The following is a 21,962-nucleotide window of genomic DNA, read 5'->3' as shown; positions in this document are numbered from 1 at the left end:
GATGAGGCCGCTCCAGGAGTTTCTGGATGCACAGTGGCAAATGGACAGACGAGATTGTCCTCAAACAGGAGTTCCGGCAAACTGTACCATGGTGGGGAATGCTCCCACATCTTGCACAAGGTGCTCCTTTTCAGATACCACCTTACCAGGCGATGGAAATCACAGATGCCTCCCTGCAGGGGTGGCAGACCCACACCGGACAGTTGCCCGCCAGAGGCCTCTGGTTCCAGTAGAAAAGGACCTTAACATCAACATCGTGGAGCTCTGCGCAGTCTTCTGTGGCCTCAAATCATTCCTGCTGTTGCTGAAGGCGATGGTGAAGAGAATCTTCACGGACAACCCCACCACCATGTTCTGCATCTGGAAGCAGGGCGGTAAGTACTCCTCAGCACTCTCCCTGGAAGCCCAGACAGTGTGGCACAGGTCATTCTTCAGGACATGGTCCTAGTCCCTTTTCACCTGTCAGGCACCAAGAACACCATCATAGACTCGCTCCGTAGGGAGCTGCTTTCTTGCCATGAATGGGAACTTTGTCAGGATCAAGTGTCTCTTCTCTTCCATGAGTGGGGTCAACCCCGGATCGACCTCTTCTTGACGGCGGACAACTCCAAGTGCCAGAGGTTTGGCAGCAGGTTCCCTCAGCCGAAGAGCCTGAGGAATGCCGCCTTGTTCCCGTAGGAGTGGCTCTCCTGTATGCTTTCCCTCCGTTCCCGCTCCTGCTATGAGTGATCAACACACTCAGTGTATTTGCAGGAACAAATCACTCCGGTGTGGCTTTGTCCATCAGGCTGCCTCCACTTCACGATATTTCCGCCAGAGAAGATGGGCGGTTCTGCACCACAACCCGGCATCGCTGTGCCGCGCAACCTGGCTCCTGCAGCACTAGGTTTGGCATTATTCCCTGCTGCTGCTGTAATGTAAGAAGATTCTAGCCAAAGCCAGAGCTTCCCCTACATTGGCGTGCTACGGCCATAAATGGAAACGCTTCTCCGTGTGGTGCAGGGCTCAGAAGATTATGCCTCTGCGTGTCAGTTGCACAGCTTTTTCCGTGGCCTGGCTTGCCTGGCTCACGCCTCGATCAAGGTGCACTTGGCTGCCATATCCCGTTATACCAGTACACCTGGAAAGCCAGCCCTGTGGTCACACAGCCTTGTCGAGGAATGCCTCAAAGGCCTCGTCAGGACTTTTCCACCGGTGAAGGCTCCTGCTCCATATTGGGAGCTCAGCGTGGTCTTGACAAAGCTCATGGGGCCCTCATTTGAACCGATGAATGAGGCCCCACTCAAGTTTCTCTCTTGGAAGACTGCTTTCCTTGTGGCAATCACCTCAGCCAGTGGGTCAGAGAGATCCAGGCCCTCTTTTGCAAACAGCCGTACTTGGCCTTCCACGCTACGAGGGTGGTGTTGCGGACCCACCCCACCTTTGTCGAAGGTTCCTTCAGAATTCCTCCTCAACGCACCTTTGGTCCTACCAATCTTCTTCCCGAACCCTTCCATGGCGGTGGAAAAAACGTTGCATTCGCTGGATGTTGCTCGTGCCTTGAAGTTTTATTTTGGCACGCATGCAGGATTTTTGGAAGACATCTCAACTTTTTGTGATTTTTGGACTTGTGAATCACATGAAGGCCCCGTCTAAGGTTTCCATACCCAGGTTGCTCTCCGGCTGCATCATGCACTGTTATCGGCTGGCCAACAGGCCTCTTCCAGGCCGGCAGAGCCTGTCCCACCAGAGCCATCACAGCAACAACCGTGTTTCTCTCTGGAGTTCCCCTGCTTAGCATCTGCAGGGCTGCTACATGGAGGTCCACGCACACCTTCATGAGCTTATACTACGTCGACGGGGATTCCAGAGAGGAGTCACTTGTCGGCCAGGCGGTGCTGCGCAACCTGTTTGCTTGAGATGAGTGTTTTCCAGCGGTAAGTGTTTTACTTGTGTTGAGCCTGGCCACCTCCTGCAGTTGCGCATTTGTACTGCTTTCTTCTCTTTATTCTTGTGCCTGTGAATCCATGCCTGAGCCTATGCAAGAGAAGTAACAAGTTACTTGCCTGTAACACCTGTTCTCCCGCATGGATTCACATGTGAACCCTCCCTCCTTGCCCTATGTGGCTCTACTTGGTTAATTTTGCCACTTTACGTGCAATGTCAAATTTGAATATGGCCATCAGAGATGGGGCTTAGGGTGAGGACTGTCATTGGATGGGGGCAGTATGACCCAACGGGCAGCAATTGGTTTAGAGGAGAAAGGCAGTTTTCAGGCTAAGGCGAAACTGCCTTTCTTTTTCCGAGCTTGACAGGGAATATTCATGAGCATGTGAATCCATGCCTGACCTATTCTGGAGAACAGGGTTACTTAAGTAACTTGCTACTTATTCATTATGTTGGTTAAAATTGTAATTTCCTTACCTTTATAGCAATCTCTCCCATTCTGTTGGATGCACTGACCGATCCCTCAAGGAAGACTCACAAATGTCTCCAGACACTACTGGAAACAAAGTTTGTTCACTTCATTGATGCGCCGTCTCTCGCCTTGATTATGCCTATTGTCCAGCGAGCCTTCCAGGACCGTTCCACAGACACCAGGAAAATGGCAGCTCAAATCATTGGAAATATGTACTCTCTAACTGACCAAAAGGTAGGATGCTGATATGTTTTGGAGATTTGAATGAATCCACGATGGCTAACTGTAACCCGGGTAGCAGTGAAACAAGCAGTCTCTCCTTAATGAATGTGTCAACATGCTGGTATTGAGGGAAAGTGTGGTTATTGATTGTATAATTGGCAGGCCATTAGTTTTATATTGTGTTAAAGACAGTGTGCACAGTCGTCTGATGAGGTAGGTGCAACGATGTGACCTAGTAGTGAAATAACGATGCCAACGAAAGTCAAAAGGCTTACTTTAGAACCAATCTGTGTGATTACTATAAAAATAAATCCCAAACACACGAAAATGTCTTTTTTAAAAATATTTTTTATTTTGTATTTGTGTGTACATATTTCACCGCAATTATGTGTGGGGGAGACACCCTGCAGCCCCCAATGCTCCTCTTATGTTTGTTACCCCAACCCATCCCCTCCTCCCCCCTGTATAACTGCACGAATATGTGCACTTTGAAATTCAGCATTTTTGTGTCGATTTCCTTGTTCGATATTTTGATACAATGCTGGCAGGACACATGGCAGAACCAGTATATCAATAGACCTCGAAGGATAATAAAGGGCGTTTTATTTCTGTCTGGACCTCTGAAAGCAAGTGAAGCATTTTTACTTCGCTTGCCTTTCTAAGCTCATCTTTTTTGCCAGCACTTAACAGTCCCTATGGTTATCAGTGCAGGAGACCTCTGTTCTCCATTGTGTATTTTCTTGGCTAAATTTACACTGCACTCTTCACCTAAGTGAGGTGCAGTAAGATTGCTTTCTGGCCCAATAACCTTTTTTTTTTTTTTTTTTTTTTTTTTTTTTTAACTGTGGTTGCTTCCATGATGTGTCCACTACGGGTTGGTGACAGCAGATCTTTTTCTACCATGTTTTGTTTGTCTGATGCACTTTTGTATTTTACAACTAAATGTCTTTGTACCATGTACTCTAAAATGGCATTGTCCGATAATTTTCGCATTTCCTTTAGCCATCTTGTATTTTGTTGTTCTTCCTGTCCTAAGGGGCCAGATTTGCCATGTATGGTTGGCAAAGCAGAGGGGTCTGTGTGTGGGGGTGTTGGGGTCTCTGTGGGGGGGTTCTCTGTGTGGGGGGAGGGGGGGAGTTCTCTGTATGTTGGGGTCTTTGTGTGTGTGAAGGCATCAAAGAGTAGGCCCAGACAAAAAATTCAGTCTCAAAAGTTTTAATAACTGTTAGGCAGAATGATATGCAGTACCCTTTGGGAACACCACACACAATTAAGACTACAAGTGACAGTACAAATTCACCTTTGGTACAAGCCTGTACTACACAGTTAAAGTGGCAGCAGTGGCTGAGCAGCAGACTTATCTCAAGAGTAAGTTAGCTGTATCAAATAGTTACACAAAGGACAGCAATTACTATGATTCAGGCAAACACTGACTCAAGGTTTTCAAGTAAAAGAATATACATTTGTTTAACATTTCACTCTTCTAAGCAGTCTAAAAATCACACTCTTAATGCACCACACCACTTCCCTTAAATTCCAGACAAGTTAAATTCACAAAATGAAGTGGGAGCAAAATGGCACTCCAGCAATTTAAAAGGGAGGGAAAGACAGAAGTTAACAGAAATTGAATCACACCATCGGGTAAGTACTCGGGGCAATCGAACAAGAGAGACTACAATGATCAAATCGGATAGAAAAGGCTTAGGGCCAAAGTCAGTGGTTCAAAGGTCTTTTGCTCAAGATAATACAGTTCAGTGTAGTTCGCGGTAAAGTTTGTGCACAGTTTCCGGACGAGGTTGTTTGGTAGAAAAGTTAGTTAAAAGAGAAGAGAAGGACAAGCCCTCGGATTGGAGAAAGATTTCAAAAACGTTTGCCACGGTTTAACGAAACTAACAACCGGATTTGCACAGTACCTTAAAACGGAGAGGGAGCTGGAACTGAGGCAGAAGTTCCTGGTAGTTCCTGCTGGCTCATGGTTCCTGAAGCGACTGTCGGACTGATCAGAAGTAGGAAGACTGGATGGTCCTGCACTACCCAGGGAAGAAACCAGCAGCAGAGCAAAGCAACAAATAAAAGGTGTGCTTCTTAAAACCCAAGCAGGTTCCGACCTTCCTGGCTATCCGGCCCACTGTAGCTCTGTACAGCGAATTCGACCAGAGGAGGGGTCTTGGCTTGCAGTTTGGGTGAACTGGTTGATCCCACCAGCTCAAGGTAAGAAGTTTCCTGGAGGATCTTCTGTCGTCGGATTCTGAAGATTCGGACCTGCAGCAGGGCTTCACCGGGCAGTTCAGTCACAGGTGCCTAATGGAGGGCTTCTGTGTGGAAGCCCGCGAAAAGGCGATGAACAAAGGGACCAAACCTGGTTTGGCGCGCAGAATAAAACAAGAGAAAGACATTTGGCTTCATGGAACACAAGAGGCTGTAAACATCTGACCGGCCAGAGCGACGTGATTTTGGGGAACTTCGATATCCTGTGTCTCCAGGAAACCTGGCTAATAGATCTACTGACGTTAGACGGATTCACAATTGAACTTTCACCAGCCTGCAGGTCTCTTATGGGAAGACCCTCCTCGGGCCTCTTAACGGCTATTCGTATAGGCTCAGGAATTACACCAAAATCATCGAAGCCTATGGTATGCTTGGCACTCTAACTTCATGGTTGCGCCACGACCCAGTGCATGATACATGGATCACTTCAGACCTGGCGATAATAAAGCTTTATTGGAATCCTGAGAGAACATCATCGAAAGAATTTTGCAAATCTGTCGCAGAAGCCATCGACACCATCAACGTGGACTTTGATATTGATAACATTATAATCTGCGGAGACTTAAACGCAAAGTGTAAAACTTACACAACACCGGAAAAAGCTTTACCGACTCACCCCCTGGCAGATTAAAAAGGTGTGGCGTGGTCAAAGCTTATGAAATCAAGAAACTTCAATGCAGCAATGTTACAAGACTCCGAACTTCAGATCCCAATGTGGGAAACGGATAAATCCTTTGCCACTCTCAATTTCATCTTCATAACCAAAGGTCTGATCCCCCTTATTTCGCGATCACAACTTGTTACAACTGTCCTGGTGCTCACAGGCCCCGGAGGCTTCTATATGCCTCGTCAGTGGAATCATAGAAGCAGCAAACCCGTCTTCGCCTGACGGCAGAGAACATAAGAGCAATAAAGGACAGACTAAGCACGGATCCCGAGTTCAGAACATCTAGTTTAGTAGTCAAAAGACCGGACTATACACCTCTATTATCTCCACATAAGGTGTGTTTATCAGGAACAAAGGGCAAAAAACTAGCACATAATCACATTTATGATCGGATGGTGGTGATCAAGAGACGTGAGACAAGAAACCTGAACAATTTTGCAATTAGGCACCAAACAGTGGAGGCATGGTCCGCACATCGAAAGGGAGCGGACCTCTATAAATCATGGATCAAACATCATGTGGCGATCCTCTATCAAAAGGATGTCGAAGACATGCAGAAGTCCCTGGCTTCAAAAAATACAAGAGACTTCTGGAACCTATTAAAAACTACGAATGGCCAAAGAACTTCCATCTCGAATGTGGTCTCGGAGCAAAACTGGGTGTCGTATTTCAGCGTCCTTTTTCAGCCGCCCTCAACATCAGAAGACATGACAATCCAGTCGCTCAGTGAACCCTGGATTCCCTTGACAGATGTGGATGATATCTTAAGAAGAATAGCAAAATTGAAATCTTCAAGTGCTCCTGGCCCTGATGGTCTGACCACCATAGACATCAAAAAACATCCGGAAGAATGGGCTACACTCATAAGTGAACTCTTTAATCTCTGCCTCAAAGCAACACAGATCCCTCTATCCTGGACAGAAGCTGTATTGGTCCCAATTTTTAAAAAGGGAGTAGAGAAAGTCTGGCCAACTACAGGCCAATTGCCCTGCTAGATATTTTGGGAAAAATATTTGCGACTCTGCTTCTCTCGCATTTTCAAAAATGGGCAAATGTCCTCCTGCAGCAGACCGCTTCCAGGCAGGTTTCCAAAAGGGGACAGGGACGGCAATTAACATCTTGATGCTCAACATCATAAAAGCAAAGGTGAAATCCGGGGCACCTAAAGTCCATTTGGCTTTGGTTGACCTTTCAAAGGCCTTTGACATGGTGGACCGCGAGAAACTTTGGGCCAAATTAAGAACTTGGAAATGCCCGACTTCAATATTGTTATATTATGGCCCTGCACACAAACTACTATGTGTGTCCATCTGAGCCAGCAAGGTCACCTTTCAAACACATTTCACACGAAACGTGGGGTCAAACAAGGCTGCCCCCTGGCCCCAGCGCTGTTCATCGCCTTCATCTGAGACTTTCAGTATACTGAAAAGAAAATGTGTTTGTTCCCGCCAAAGGTGGGACTGTCAAACGTTTCGAGGTTATGGTATGCGGATGATCTGATCCTGATGGACCAGACCAAAGTAGATCTGCAACGTCAACTGGCAAACCTCTCTACCTACATGAAAAACAACAACTTGGAAATTAACTCCCAGAAAGCAAACATTCTCCTCTTCACAAAATCGACAGTCGACCGCAAAACCTCGCACGTTTGGTTTCTTAAACACCAAATTAGAAGTGGTCAAAGAATATAAATACCTTGGGGTGTGGATCGACAACTCCTTGAAAGAAAACACCATTATGAAGACCTTGTGGGATAAAGCAAGAAATCTGACAGCACAACAAAGCTGTGGATAAAAAAATTCGGAAAGTTTTCGTGGACACCAGCTTTACAATTTTATAAGTCCAAAATAGTTCCAGCACTACTATATGGAATGAGTGCAAATCTAACTCTACCTCGAGATCTTTGGTTAAAGCTGGAAGGCTACGTGTGGAAGGCAGTGCTGGGTCTTTCCCGAACTCAGCCCCTATGGCGGCGATTCGACGGGACCTGGGTCTCATGTCTCTGGCTTCAATAGTCGAGCAAGGAGCTCTGCAACTACTCAGAAAAATTATTTTGCCGGAATCCCTCCCCATATGCCAGGTTGTCGCAGAAGAAATCCAAAGAGGGGGGTGCAAACCTCTGAATGACTGGGTAAAGAACTTAAGAGATGAACTGGAAGAGATAGCCTGTACGGAAGAACTCTTAATCTCAAATCCAGACAAAGTGAAAAAAAAAAAAATCGAGCAGCAAGATTGGATTTTGACAAATGAAAAAATCCTATCATACAAATTACTCAAAGACCTTCTGCCCTGCCACAATAAATCGAAAACACCATTGAGATATTGTGAAAAATTCCCTGAAAAAGAACTGAGGTTATTCATGAGAGCTCGGCCAAATACATTACACACAAGAGAAATCTTGGCTATTAGATTACAATCGCCAACAGCCACATGTCCTCTTTGTGAAAACCCAGATCAGACCGAAACAGTGAGACACCTCCTGACGTCCTGTCCAGAAATGTCCAAAGAAAGAGAGGCGTACTTGGTACCACTATTATCACACCCATCAGTACTAAGTGAAAAATTGGGTTGGCATCAGCTAATTGCTGGAGACTCAACTAGGTGCTCGAGGGCTGCAGCTGAACTCCTGGATATTGTACTGAAACAAGCAAACCCAGTAGAAGCATAACAAGGACAAATATTGATCAGTCTTTCGTTAAAGATCGCTCAAATAACTTTTGAAAGAAAACGTCAGTCGAAAGTGGTGTCCTAAGTACCCTCGCAAGAAGTTTCTACCAAAAAGAGTAAATGACTTTGTAAAAATCTTTTATTGATTAAATACAAATAACATTTTTTTAAAAAAGACATTTACAAAAAGAAATGGCGAATAAACCCAGTCGGAACCGTAATAAAATATATATGGTCAAGCGGGTTTATGTTTGAGGCTAATATAATAGCCTACAACAATACCATGGTTATTTAACCCTTTAAGTGCCATGGGTATTTCTCCCCAGTGCCAGGGCCTTTTTTGGTGATTTCGGTATGTGGCCATTCAATGGCTTGTAACCTTTTTGTTACACGAGATATGTCGGCCAAATTTGTCTCCTTTTTTTCCCACATGTAGGCGGTTGTAACGCCACCCAGGAACCCTAGGTTGCTGTAGGGGGGTGAGAGAAAATGAGCAAGAAGGGCAAAAATTTTGGGTTTTTTCAAAAAATGCCAATAAAATGATGTACAAAGAAGCATGTGGTTTTTTCCTTGTAAGAGCTAGGAACAAATGGTTTGCTGTGCTGAGTTGCCCAATTTCCTGGCTTTCAAGAACAGGTTGAGTGGAAACAGAAAAATTATTTTGATGTGGTTATCAACCGTTTTGTGAGAGGTAAGCGATTTGGGCCATTTTTGCCAATTGGACATGCATGGACGGAATTGGGAGAAAAGGATAGGCAAGCCGAATTGGAGGACAGAAAGGCATATATTTCTGAAAAGTAGACAAAATTCCAAGTTTAGGAAGGGGTGATTTGCGTAGGTCAGGCAAACACTAGGTAGGGGAAAATGCCATAGATTGGGGGAAAAGCAGGAAAATGACCGAAAAAAAAGGTGTGTTGGACATGGTTGGCTTGGTACGGCAATGGCTTCTATGAATTTTAAGAAAGCACACATTTTTTGTAGTGTTTTACAAAACAAGCAATAGCACATGCCAAACACTGAGCCAGGGTACACAGGAGTTTTACGCTCACGGCCTGAACAGACGCACTTAGCATGTGTAAATCGGGAAAACCAATGTAGTGAGGAACGGCAAGCATACATTTTTTGAAAGAGCACAGGCAGACCTTTTCAAGGGTAGGTGACTTCTGCAGGTTACAAAAGTGTATGGTGCCTAAAGCAGCAACTAAATGTAGGGCACATTTGGAAAATGAAAGGGTTGTGTGAAAAGGGGCACCAGCAAATGGGTCAAAACATTATGAAAACCACACAAACACAACACATGGCCTACCGTCCCGCGTTCCCACAGGTGTCCCGATGAAAACGGTACCTCACATGTGTGGGTGCACCTACCTGGCCGCCAAGGGGAAAGCCTAAAACGCAAGTAACCCCAAGCCTGTATTTAGACCGGAATTTCAGACGCTCTGCCGACCGGCACAACATACAGATATGGGCCTCGGGTGTCCAAGCCACCAAGGAAAACGGAACCCCATGCATTTCCGAAAAGAGGACACCCGTGGGAATCCGCAGAGGTATGATTTGCGCACATTGCCCCAGAATTTATTAACCAGACACCCCTGCAAATTCCGAAATGTGGGGAAAAAAACGCATTTTCCGCACATTTCACTCGGCTCACCCATCGAAACACACCCCCAACAACACATGGCCTACCGTCCCACGTTCCCACAGGTGTCCCGATGAAAACGGTACCTCACATGTGTGGGTGCACCTACCTGGGCGCGAAGGAATAAGGCTAAACCACTGCTATCTCAACCCCCCCCCCCCCCCCCCCCCCCCAAGAGGGTTTGGGGAGCCAACCTACAGATTTAGGCCTGGGGTGCTGCAATCACCAAGGAAAACGGAACCCCATGCATTTCCGAAAAGAGGACACCCGTGGAATCCGCAGAGGTATGATTTGCGCACATTGCCCCAGAATTTATTAACCAGACACCCCTGCAAATTCCGAAATGTGGGGAAAATAAACGCATTTTCCGCACATTTCGCTCGGCTCACCCATCGAAACACGTCACCAACAACAGATGTCATTCCGTCTCGCGTTCCCACAGGTGTCCCGACGAAAAGGCTACCTCACGTGTGGGTGCACCTACCGGGGGCTCAAAAGGAAAAGGGTAACCCACTGGTAACCCCAAGCCTTTCGCCACTGCCCATTTTGTTCATGTGGGAAACATACAGATTTGGGACTAGGGTGTCGAAGCCAGCAAGGAAAACAGGGAACCCCATGCATTTCCCAAAAGAGGACACCCGTGGGAATCCAGAGGTCTGCCTTGTGCAAACTGCCCCAGTTTTTATTAGCCACAATCCCCGACAAAGTGTGATATTTGGTGGGGAAAAAACACAGTGTTCACTTTGTCTGGGGTTCTGGGTAATAAATTCTGGGCCGCATTCGCACGGGTGTCCTCTTTTGGGAAATGCATGGGGTTCCCTGTTTTCCTTGCTGGCTTTGACACCCTAGGCCCAAATCTGTAGGTTGCCCACATGAACAAATTGTGCTGTGGCGAAAGGCTTGGGGTTACCAGCGGGTTACCCTTTTCCTTTTGCGCCCCCGGTAGGTGCACCCACACGTGAGGTAGCCTTTTCGTCGGGACACCTGTGGGAACGCGAGACGGAATGACATCTGTTGTTGGTGACGTATTTCGGTGAGTGGACACAGCGAAATGTCTCTGAAATTGGCTGGAAATGCAGACAATTCTCAGACATTTCGCTCTGGCCACTCACCGAAACACACCGCCAAGAACATATGGCCTACCTTCCCGCGCTCAAAACAAGGTGCCGAAAAGGGCGAGCTATCTCGTCCTTGGCACTGCGTATGCACTTCCAAGGACGAGATAACCGCGTTATAAAAAATAGGGTAGATAGCACTGCCACCAGCCAAGTCTTGATGTAAAGGGACTCGAAACAATGCTCCAAGAGACACAGGCAAAAAGGATAAGATTTACCCCTTTCCAATACTCCATGTAAGATGGGGTGTACTGGGTCTGTGGTAAAAGTGACTAAAGTTAATGGCAACTTTATCTTTTCTGGAGGACAGTTGTCAGCCCCAGAAAATGGAGCCGGTGGGAAGTCTAAAAGACAACCCTGTGTCACTGCACTGAAGGTGCTGTGTAACACACATGGAAGAATATGGTGCCCTGGAGTAGGTGAGGCTTCAGTTCCCAAGATCCCACAAAAAGTAGAAATACACATAGCAAAACACATGTAAGAGTGGGGGGAAAGGCTCACTCTTACCAGGTGTAAAAAATGAATCCTAGAAATTCAGCAAAGCTGCTGAGGAACTCAGTAGGTAAGGGAATTCAACTATTTATGAGAATTCTTCCTAACAATAACTTAAGTAAGGCTTAACTTTTCCTATCCTAAGGTGGAATTTCCATACCAAAAGAAAACAAAGGATAGTCGATGTCAGAAAGTCCAAATCAAATATCTTTTCTGTGTCCAAAACCTATACTTGTCCTCACAACTAAATGTAGAGAATGTGTAGGGATGTCCGCATCAAAAGAATAGTGTTCAAAAGTAAGTTCAGAGCTTCTTCCAGCTCGTGGCTTAGGATCATCGTCCCCAAGTTCAAAATAGTTCACAAAATAGCAAGGTTTCCTTCCCCAAGATTTCAACTCTTTTCAGCTTTCAAAAATAACACAGTTCCTTGAGACACTTCCAGGCTCCTTTACTATCAATACCTTGTGCCAGTTCACTTAGACAGTTCTGTTTCTTAACTTCAAGTTTCCACATAAGGAGGTTGCGGAGCACAAGCTTCTTCATGCATACTTTAATTGGTTTCTTCCATGCAAGGCACTTGCTCAAGGTGCCGTTGTCAAACCACATGGTCCATCCATACTCCTACGTCCCGTTCCTCCAGAATGTATGGGCGTCCCTTGCTAGGGACGGGAGACGGAACCTTTTTCACCAGAAAAATCATCTTCTCCTTTAAATTTAGATGCGCGCAGGGGCGCTCCCCTGACTCAGCTTACCAGCGCCACTCCTCAGTCCTCTTTTCTGCGTCGATGGGAACGGACCGCTTTCACCAGCTCTCCTGGGTTAGGCCTCGGCCTAGTAATTCCATGTGCTCTTCCGCCGGAGAAGTACTTTTGTCGTCTTTTTCTTCTTTCAATCAGGTGCCGCTCTGTCCTCTGGCGCCACGCTACTCCCTGGCGCATTTCGACGACGGCAAACTTCAACAGGTGCCCAGTCTGTGAGGGTCTCTTTCCTATGTCTGAACCCCGCGCACATTGCCTCTGGTGCTTTGGCCCCGGCCACGCTGGGAGGGCTGTACCGCGTGCGACACGATGACACCACACGCTCTGAAGAACAGATTAGCCAGGTGGAGGGAGCTCTTCGGGAAGTTGCCTTCGTTAAGCAGAAGGCCAGGCCCAAGGTAGGTGCGCTGTTCTCCGCACCCCGCAAAGGTGACTCCTTCCCCAGGAAGCGCACGAGCGGGAGGGACCCATCAAGTCCTAGTATCAGCACACGTACCGAGACTGCTTCAGGTACCGGCCAAGGGGTCGCAAGATCCTACCGGAGACTATGTTGAGGGACCACAAGGTTCTATTACCAGGTCCCAACCCGAGGGGCTACGCCCTAATATCGGACTGGTGCCTGTACGCAGCACTACCATACCCCTTTGGGAACCAGGTAGGGGAACAAGTTTCCAGGAGGGACTGGTCATTGCCTGGCACTTGGCCACCAGTATATCCAACAGCGTGTCAGGGCAGATACACCTTGCCACATACAGCAAGATAGGGTGCGCCCAGGTCTCAGCAACCTCAGGGCCCTCCGTCTTTACCGGCTCCTCCGGCCTGTGAAGACGGGTTCTTTGCGAAGTTCCTTAAACTCATAAGGTCCCCAAAGATGGGTGTCATCCTTAGGGATGTGATCAGTGTCATACTCCCGCAGGTATAGTCTCTAGCACCCACAGCCACTGTTGGGGAGAATTCCCTTCAAAAGCTAATTTCCCTTACCTATAGAGTCCCCCAGCAGCTTTGCTGGATTTAAAGGGTTTGTTTCTTTTTATCTGCTAGGAGTGAGACTCTTTTTCCCACTCTTAGGCACTTTTGCTATGTGTGTTCTAGGCTATTTTTGTGTTTAATGCCTATGGGATTTTCTCTCCCCTATAGGAAGCATCTTTATTCACATGTGTTACACGGCACCCTCAGTGCAGTGACACAGGGGTGGCGTAGCGACCCCCAAACATAGACTCCATTCCCTGGGACAGACAACTGTCTCCCAGGGCATGTAAAGTCTCCATTGACTTTGCTAGACAATAATTATGAACTTAACCAGTACAACCCATCTTACTATGGAGGAGGTACTGGAAAGGATTAATAGTTTTTTTCCTTAGGTTCATTTTCGAGGGAGTAATGTAAAGTCCCCCTCTCAAGTTTCTGGCTGGTGGCAGTGGTTACTACCATAAATATTCGACCGCAAATATTTTCCTTTGGGATTTTCCCATTGTTCGAGGCTAACACTTTTTCTGGCAGCCTCTAACATACCGCAGTGCATTTTAATATTAACTTTGCTCCGGTAGGTTTTATTTGCCATGACTTTAATATAACTTCTTTCTCGTGTCTTTCTCTAAACTCCTAACCCAGGTCGGCTATTCTTTTTTTCATCCGTTTGGCGGGCTGCCACCAAAAAGCCCTCCTTTTGGCGCCACGGAGTCTGGGGTGGGTCCGTTGTGTGGGAGGGAGAGTAGGACCCCTGGACAGGGTTGCCTCAGCAACCCATGTCGCACTCTATCCTGATAGGCTGTGGAGGATCTCCCGCCAAGTTGACCACTCCACTGAGAGAGTGACAGCTAGGCTGTATGAATGGGGCTCTTTTTGCATAAAAGCAGGGTCCTGAGGACTGGAAGAGCAAGACGTCGCCACTGGACCTAAGAAACCGAAGAGGAGAGAAGCCAAAGACATCTGCAACAACTGAACCACCGGTGAAACCCTGCTGCAGCCTCTCACCATTTTTCTCCACACGACGAGAGAAGATCTTCATCTGCAAGAGCCTTCTTCCCTTGAGCTGTTGGGGCCAACCAGTTTGCCAATCGCATTCCCGGACCTGCCTTGGTTGAATCTCCCATACCCTGTACTCGGAGGCCGTATAGCCAGGCACTAGTCCATCCGGACCGCGATTTAAAAGAGCGTACCTTTTATCAGTCGGGCAGCACCGCGGCTGGTTTCATCCCTGGGTAGTGCAGTAACTCGAACCTTCCTCCAAGACGAGAGCCTGTCTTCCTCTGCTGGATCACCCGAACTGCAGGAACTACCAGGAACAACCGCAGGAGCCACTTCTTCATTTTAAGATGCATTGTTCCGGCAGGCCGCCCTTTCTTCGCGGTAGCACTAAAGGTGTTTTAAATCCTTTGCCTACCTGTTGGGTTGGCCGCCCCTCTCTCTTAACATTGTCTTTCGCCCTCTGCATCCACCTTTTCAAAATCGTTAACCAAAGACTTGACTGCAGCTACAAGAACATTTTTGCTCCTGGGCCCTTGCCCTGTGCCACTGACTCTGGTCGAATTTGTTAGATCTGCTTTCTTTAGATTGATTTTCACTGAGAACTGTGTTGGTGCACCTAATTCTTACAACCACCCCTTACTTCCCTTTTCTAATCATTGTGAAATGCCATTTTGCTCAGTTTTCATTTTAAGTATTGCCTATACTGATGCACTGTCTTGCTGAACTGGTTCACAATCTGACGAGAAGTGTTGCTAGGGTGTATAAGAACCTATTTCTAGATACCTTGTGCTTTCCATCCCTTGTGAGGAATTGTTAGAGGATCCCTTGTGTATAGTTCTCTATGCCGTTTTGCTTAGTTTTCACTCTGGTTCACTTGGTCTACAATTTAACTTGGGAGTGTGTATATTTTTCCTTTGACTTAATTTAACTTGCTTGATGACTGTGATACATGTGTTTTATTAGTGTATAAATATACATCTACTTTTTAATACAAAGCTTTGGTCAGTGTTTCCTTGTGCCATAGTACTGTGGGCCTATTGTGTAAACCCTGAATACTGCTCATCTCCCTCTTGAGATAAGTCTGGCTGCTCAGCCACAGCTACCAACTAAATCTTTGTGGTACAGACTGATACCAAAGGGGATTTATTGCCCTCACCTGTAGTCCTAATCTTGTGTAGTGCTCCCTTAGGGAACTGCACAGGATTCTGCCTAACAACGGGAAGGTTAGACATCTTGTCTTGCGGTCCGGCCTTCTCTGGTTTCTCCCACAGCTTCCCCTGTGTGTGCTCATTGTGAGCTTCTGATCATTCTCAACCCTCCTGAGACTTAGTCTTCACTGCCTGCCAAGCTACCGTGACTGGTCTGTTCAGAAAGTTCCCTGTTTCACTAAAGTAGGGTGGCCTCCTAAACTTAACGGGGCAGGGCGCTCCCCCCGCACTCTGCTTGATGGCACAATCTTTGTGGAGCAGGGCCATTCTTCAGTGCATGTTTCTTGTCCCATTTCACCTGGCAGGCATCCAGAACTCCATTGCAGCCTCTCTCAGCAGGCAGCTCTGGTCCTGGCACGATTAGAAGTTTCAACAAGCGCAGGTTTCCCTCAGATTGACCGCTTTGCGACAGCTGCCAACGCCAAGTGTAAGATGTTTGCCAGCAGATTACCTGAGCCGAGGAGTCTGGGGGAAGCCTTCTCGTTCCCTTGTGAGGTCCCCTTTCTGTATGCTTTCCCTCCTATACCGGTGTTACGAGTGATCAACACACTCAGACGTTGCCACAGCAAGATGATCCTCATTGCACCAGCATGTCCCAGGCAGATCTCGTACTCAGACCTTCATCTGTCGGTGGGCCCCGGACATTAAGCTGCCTCCACTTCCTGGCCTCCTCTCCAGAGAAATAGTGAACCACGACCCAGCGTGTCTCCTGCAGCCTTAGAATTTTGACACTATTCGCTGCCTTTGGAATTCTAAAAGATGCTAGCCAAAGTCTGGGGCCCCTCTACGTTGGCTTGCTACAAGCAGAAGTGGAAGCGCTTTACAGCGTGGTGTCGGCCGCAAAAGATGTCACCGCTGCACGTGACTGCTCCACAGCTTCTACCATACCTTCTCTCACTGACCAAGGCTGGTCTCGGCCACGCCTCTTTCAGGGTCCACCTGGTCACCATATCCCATTACTCCCAGTTTATGGCAAGCTCTACCTGTGGTTGCACAGGCTTGTTAAGGAGCTCCTCAAAGGCGTCTTCAGACCATTCTCTGGTAAAGGCTCCTGCATGGAAGCTCAACGTGGTACTGTCTAAACTGATGGGGCCTCAGTTTGAACCAATGCATCAAGCCCCTTTTAAGTTTCTGTCGTGAAACACTGCTTTCCTGGTGGTGATCACTTCAGTCAGGAAAATACTGGCCCTCTCCTGTAAGCCTCAGTATTTGTTTGTCCACACCGCTAAGGTAGTTTTATGAACTCATCCTTCCTTCATGCCAAAGGTTCCATCAGACTTTTATCTCAATGAGCCTTTGGTTCTGCCATTTTTCTGCGTGAATCCTCCTTCGCCTCCTGAGAAGATGTTACATTCGCTCGACGTTGGGCGAGCCCTGAAGTTTTATGTTGCACGCAAGAAAGACTTTCGCCAGACGTCTCAGCTTTTTGTTAATTTTGGACCTGTGGGACATGAGAAGGCCCTGTCTAAGGCACCCTTCTCTAATTGGCTCTCCGGCTGTATCATGCATTGCCATCGTCTGGTCAACAGACTTCTTCCAGGCCGGCCGAGAGCCCATGCCACCAGAGCCTTTGCAGCAATGACAGGGTTTCTCTCTGGTGTACCCCTGCTTGACATCTGTGGAGCTCCTACATGGATGTCTACCCATACCCTCACGAGATTCTACGGTCAACAGGGATTCCAGGGAGGAGAATAATAAACACAATGAAGGACTCTGGATGGATTTTACGCACCCTATACACAATCTCAAATATGTATTCACGCAAAATGTGTATGCGCATGGACAACTAATATTTTTTCATATGATTTTCAGAGCAAAATCTATATATGATATGATTGTGTATAGGCGCCATATAAATAAACAATGTGTTTCAAAGCGCTTCAAGGCAAGGGAGGGAACAAGGGAAAATACAACCACATTCTTACAGGCCATGAACAGTAAGGATGTGAAATTAACTATCGTACTTGTCCTGACGACATTTCAGATGGTGCAAGAGCTAAAACATAGATAAGCAATGGAGAGGGAGAGTGGGAAGGAAATGAAAACAGACAGGCGACTACCATACTAGGCCTGGCAACATTTCTGGTAGAGCCGGATAAAAACAAAAGGTGAGAGAGAGGGGTGCAGAAAGGGAGGGGAGGAACAAAACAAGCGACTATCATACTAGGCCTGATGACATTTCTGATGGTGCTGGAGGGATGGTGGGGAGGAAAAAACCAGTAATGGGAGGGTGGAGGAACAGACGAGGTTGCTATCATATTAGGTCCAGGGACAATTCTGATAGAGTAAGTGCATAGAGGGAAGCAAGGGGAGGAGATAAGAAAAGGGAGAAGGGAAAGGAGAAGATAAAAGAGAGTAAGCAGTCAAAAAGAGTGGAGAAGCAAGAGTGGAGAGCGAATACAATTGCAGAAGTCATTAGTAACACATAATGTTGCAAGCCAGGATACAAGATGAAGATGGGAACAGCATGATTCAGGGCCACCATGAGTACAAGATGCAAAGGAAGTCCAGCATGAGAGTTGAGAAAGAGTGACACACCATGAATGAATGAAGTCCATAAAAGTCAACTCCAGCATTGGCCACAAGACAGTGATGGTGAAGGAAAGCACCAGGTGGGCGGGGCTTGCTAAGTGGTGAAAAAGAGCAACAGGCAGGAAGGTACCAGGTGGGCGGGGCTTAGGCCAGGTGACCTATATCCACCTGCACCTGCTCCCCATCTGCACAGGAAAAGAAGCTGGAGGGCTCCTTAAGTAGGGAAAAAGAGCGGGAAGCAGGAAGGCACCAGGTGGGCGGGACTTAGGCCTGGTGACCTAGATCCACTTGCACCTGCTCCCCATCTGCCTTTGGTTGACCCTCCAACCAAACTAACTGTTCCTTCCAACTGGAATTTCGCCCTAGATGCCGGTGGTGCGCAGCCTGTCTAGGGAGAGGGGACAGATAAAGGCTTACCCCTTCTCAGACTGCAATAAAAATACAACAAGGACCTATTTGAGTATATAAGAGTACAAACCGGAAACCCACTTCCTTTAATGTCATGTTTCTATAAACTGAACACATACAATTTTTTACATTTTACATAAAATGATGTGGGCCCTCTAGGTGCACATATATTGTAATACTCTTGCGTCCCGTCCCCTTTTCTCCATACTGTATAAGCGTCCCTTGCTAGGGATGGGAGACGGAACCTTTTTTCACCAGAAAAAACCTTCTTCCCCTTTTAAATTTAGAGGAGTGCGCGTCCCTGGGAGCATGCGCTCGCCTGACTCTGACCACCGGCCCGAGTCCCCTTTTCCGCGTCGACGGGAACGGTCCATTTTCACCAGCGCTCCTGGGTTTGGCTTCGGCCATGTAATCCCACATGCATTACATGGCATTCCCCCGATATTTCTTGTATCTTGTCTTTTCAATTACGTACTTGGTCCTCTGACGCCACGCTCCTCCCCGGCGCACGTCTACTTCAGCAGGTTTCAGCAGATGTCCAGCCTGCGAGGGGCTCTTCCCTACTTCCAATCCCCACTCTGCCTCCGCTGCCTTGGCCCGACCACAGCTGGGAAGGCTGTTCCACATGCAACGCACTGACTCCACGTGCACTGAAGAACAGGCTCGTTCGGTGGAGGGAGCCCTACCAGAAGTCCCCTCCGGAGGACCTAAAGAACTTTGTCAAGCATCGTTCGAGGCCAAAGGCAAGGCTTTTATTTTCCATCGCACCCCGTAGGGGCAACTCCTTCTGAAGGAAGCGCCCGAGCGGGAGGAATCTCTCGGGTTCTTGCACCAGCACTCGTACCGGGGCTAGTCCAGCTCACGGCCGAGGGGTCTCCAGATCCTTCTGCGTTCAGTGCTGAGGGACTGCAACGATTTTATACCGGAGTAACACCCGAAGGGCAACGCCCTAGTAGCGGAAATATGTCTGAGGGGACGTCTATAGGCAGCACTACCGGCAGTTCTGCTGAGGGCAATACGCCTTTCAGGCCTCAGCCTGAGGTGCAGGCTAGGCCTCGTGTTCCAACACCAAGCGTCTTGGATGGGGCTGGGCCCAGTGAGCCATGCACCACGACTCGGGCACGTGGCAGTCAGCTCGACAATATGGCTGCCAGGCCAGACAAAAAGGCTGCTCGTCCAATGCCTCCCCTAGGAGCGGGCGGAGGAACGAGTCACAAGGTGGGACTGGTGTCAACCAGGTACGTGGCCTACAGCCTATCCATCAGCAGTGCAGGGCAGTTATCCAATGGACCCCAGGCAGTGTGCGCCCCGGCCCCAGCAACTGTCAGCCACTCCGTCAATATCTCCTGCCACCTCTTCAGCCTCCAAACACAGGTTCTACAAGAGGTTCCTATCGATGATGACCCCTGAAATGGGGGGCCATCCTTAGGGATGCTATCAGGGACATGCTCCCCCTGGTCACTCCACCGGTGCCCATAGTCCTTCCTCATATGGCTCCGGCACCTCAGGCCCCAGCGCAGCCCCTGCTGCCCATACCGGCTCCTTCGATTCCGGTTCCCCTGCCTCCCACACTTCAGGTGGTTCCTCACCAGCCTCCACAGCAGTCACTGGCTCCGGTTTCCGCACCATAGTCCACACCGCCCAGTACTCTAGCTCCGGACACTCGCGTGGACACAGACTAGGAGGAGGAATCCGGCACGCCGTCCTCCACCTGGGCCTTCCATGAACGCCTTGCAGGCTTGACAGAATATTTTGACCTTCCACAGCCCGAGGTCGAACAGCCAGAGGAGGGGGTCTTGGCAGAAGTCCTCACCCTAAAACCCCCTACCAAAATGGGGATCCTGATGCAGAACGACATTGGGGCCCTTCACAAAAAGGGGAGGCTCAAGCCACACTCTGCCCAACCTGTCAATCGGCGCCTCGACGCCAAGTACAGGCAGATGGAGGGGGATACACTCTTGCTTTCAGCCCATCCACAGCCACACTCCTCGGAGATTGCTGCGGCGTCACTCTATTCTAAGCCTCAGTCGGCCACCTTGTCCTCGACGCTGCTAGGCAAAGAGAAGATCTTGGAGGCGTACAGGAAAAGGCTGTACTCCAGCACCTCCTTGGACCTGCGTCAATCCAACGCGGATGCCATGCTGGCATCCGCTAACCAAAGGCTTTGGCAGGAAATAGCGGATTTCCTCCCGGAACCTCCGGTGCAGAGCCAAGCATGCTTCAAGGCGGGCCCTGGAGAAGCTAGGCTGGTAGCACAGGACATCAGAGTCCACTGTAGCCCACATCGATTCCTCTTGCCGGGCCTCTTGTTGCGCACAAACCGAGCACTGTCCAGTGGGCACGCTTCAAGGACCGTACGTCTGCTGACTGAGCTGAGATTTTCCATAAACTATCCGAAGTCCTGCTTGCATCCATCGCAGAACGCTCCGTTTCTGGCTGCCCGACTCAACATAGTGACTTGTCTGGCGTCCCCCTCGGAAGAGAGGGTGTCGCCCCTCCTGGGGAAGGTGCCGCATCTATCGTTGGCATGGACAGCCACAGTGAGAGGCGTCAAGTCGCTGCTCGGAATGATATCCTCCTGCGTCAACCTTTTCTGTCTTTGCAGACTACAGAGGAGGCCTCTCCAGGAGTTTCTGGATGTGAGGTGGCTGCAGGTCTCGGGAGCCTGGACTGACAAGATTACCCTCAACAATAATTTCCAACTGGCGATATAGTGGTGGGTTGAGCATTCACATCTCACGCTAGGGGCACCGTTCCAAGTTCCTCCTCACCATGAGACTGTCACCACGGATGCTTCTCTGGAAGGTTGGGGAGACCACACTGGACAACTGCATGCCAGAGGCCTCTGGCGTCCAGAGGAGAAGACCCTCCACATCAATGTCCAAGAACTTTGGGCCGTCTTCTGGGCCCTCAAGTCCTGTATGCCGTCAATAAGGGGCAAAGTGGTGAGGATCTTCACGGACAGCACCGCCACCATGTTCTACATCCGGGAGCAGGGCGGGACCCGCTCACACACTCTTTTCAAGGAATCCTAGGACCTGTGGCACTGGGACATACTCACTAACACCATTGCACTCGCTCAGCAGGTAGCTGCGTTCTTGCCATGAGTGGGAACTTCGCCAGGACCAGGTGGATCTTCTATTCCTCGGATGGTGCCAACCCCAAATCGATCTCGCTGCGACTGCAACAAACGCCAAGTGTCGGGTTCGCCAGCAGGTTCCTGCAGTCAAGGAGCATGGGGGATGCATTCTTGTGGGAGGCACTTTTCCTATACCCTTTCCCTCGGTTCCCACTCCTGCTACGAGTGATCAACACTCGGACAGTGTCACTGCAAGATGATTCTCATCGCCCTGGCATGGCCGCTGCAAATCTAGTACCCAGACATGCTCCGTCTGTCAGCAACCCCTTCCATCAAACTGCCACTTCGAAGGGATTGTGTCCTCCGACGTATTCCTTATCTTTGATAATACGTTTCCAGCTTGCTGGCCTCTGATTCTTTTTCTGTAGAGGGCGCTGTGCGTCGACGTCCGCCGACGGCCACTGTATCGGCGCCGACGTCACCATGCCCATAAATAGCCACGCGCTGCGTCTGTTGCTCAGTTCCGTTTTTCCGTGCTTTG

The 21,962-nt window shown here is 48.6% G+C and overlaps 1 protein-coding gene across 1 annotated transcript in view; it reads left to right on the top strand.

Moving 5' to 3' along the window:
* The window catches only part of GCN1 (GCN1 activator of EIF2AK4), a 1,783,851-nt gene that overhangs the window by 1,294,046 nt on the left and 467,843 nt on the right, over positions 1–21,962 (top strand). Inside the window, exon 38 of the mRNA XM_069619734.1 lies at positions 2,412–2,632. Within this exon, the coding sequence (XP_069475835.1) occupies positions 2,412–2,632 (221 nt within the window). The remainder of the gene's footprint in view (positions 1–2,411; positions 2,633–21,962) is intronic.

This window comes from Ambystoma mexicanum, chromosome 10, assembly GCF_040938575.1.
Source record: "Ambystoma mexicanum isolate Mex_15411 chromosome 10, UKY_AmexF1_1, whole genome shotgun sequence".
Taxonomy (NCBI): Eukaryota; Metazoa; Chordata; class Amphibia; order Caudata; family Ambystomatidae; genus Ambystoma; species Ambystoma mexicanum.
Note: the sequence above shows the minus strand (reverse complement) of the source record. Positions and strands in the feature narration are given on the sequence as shown.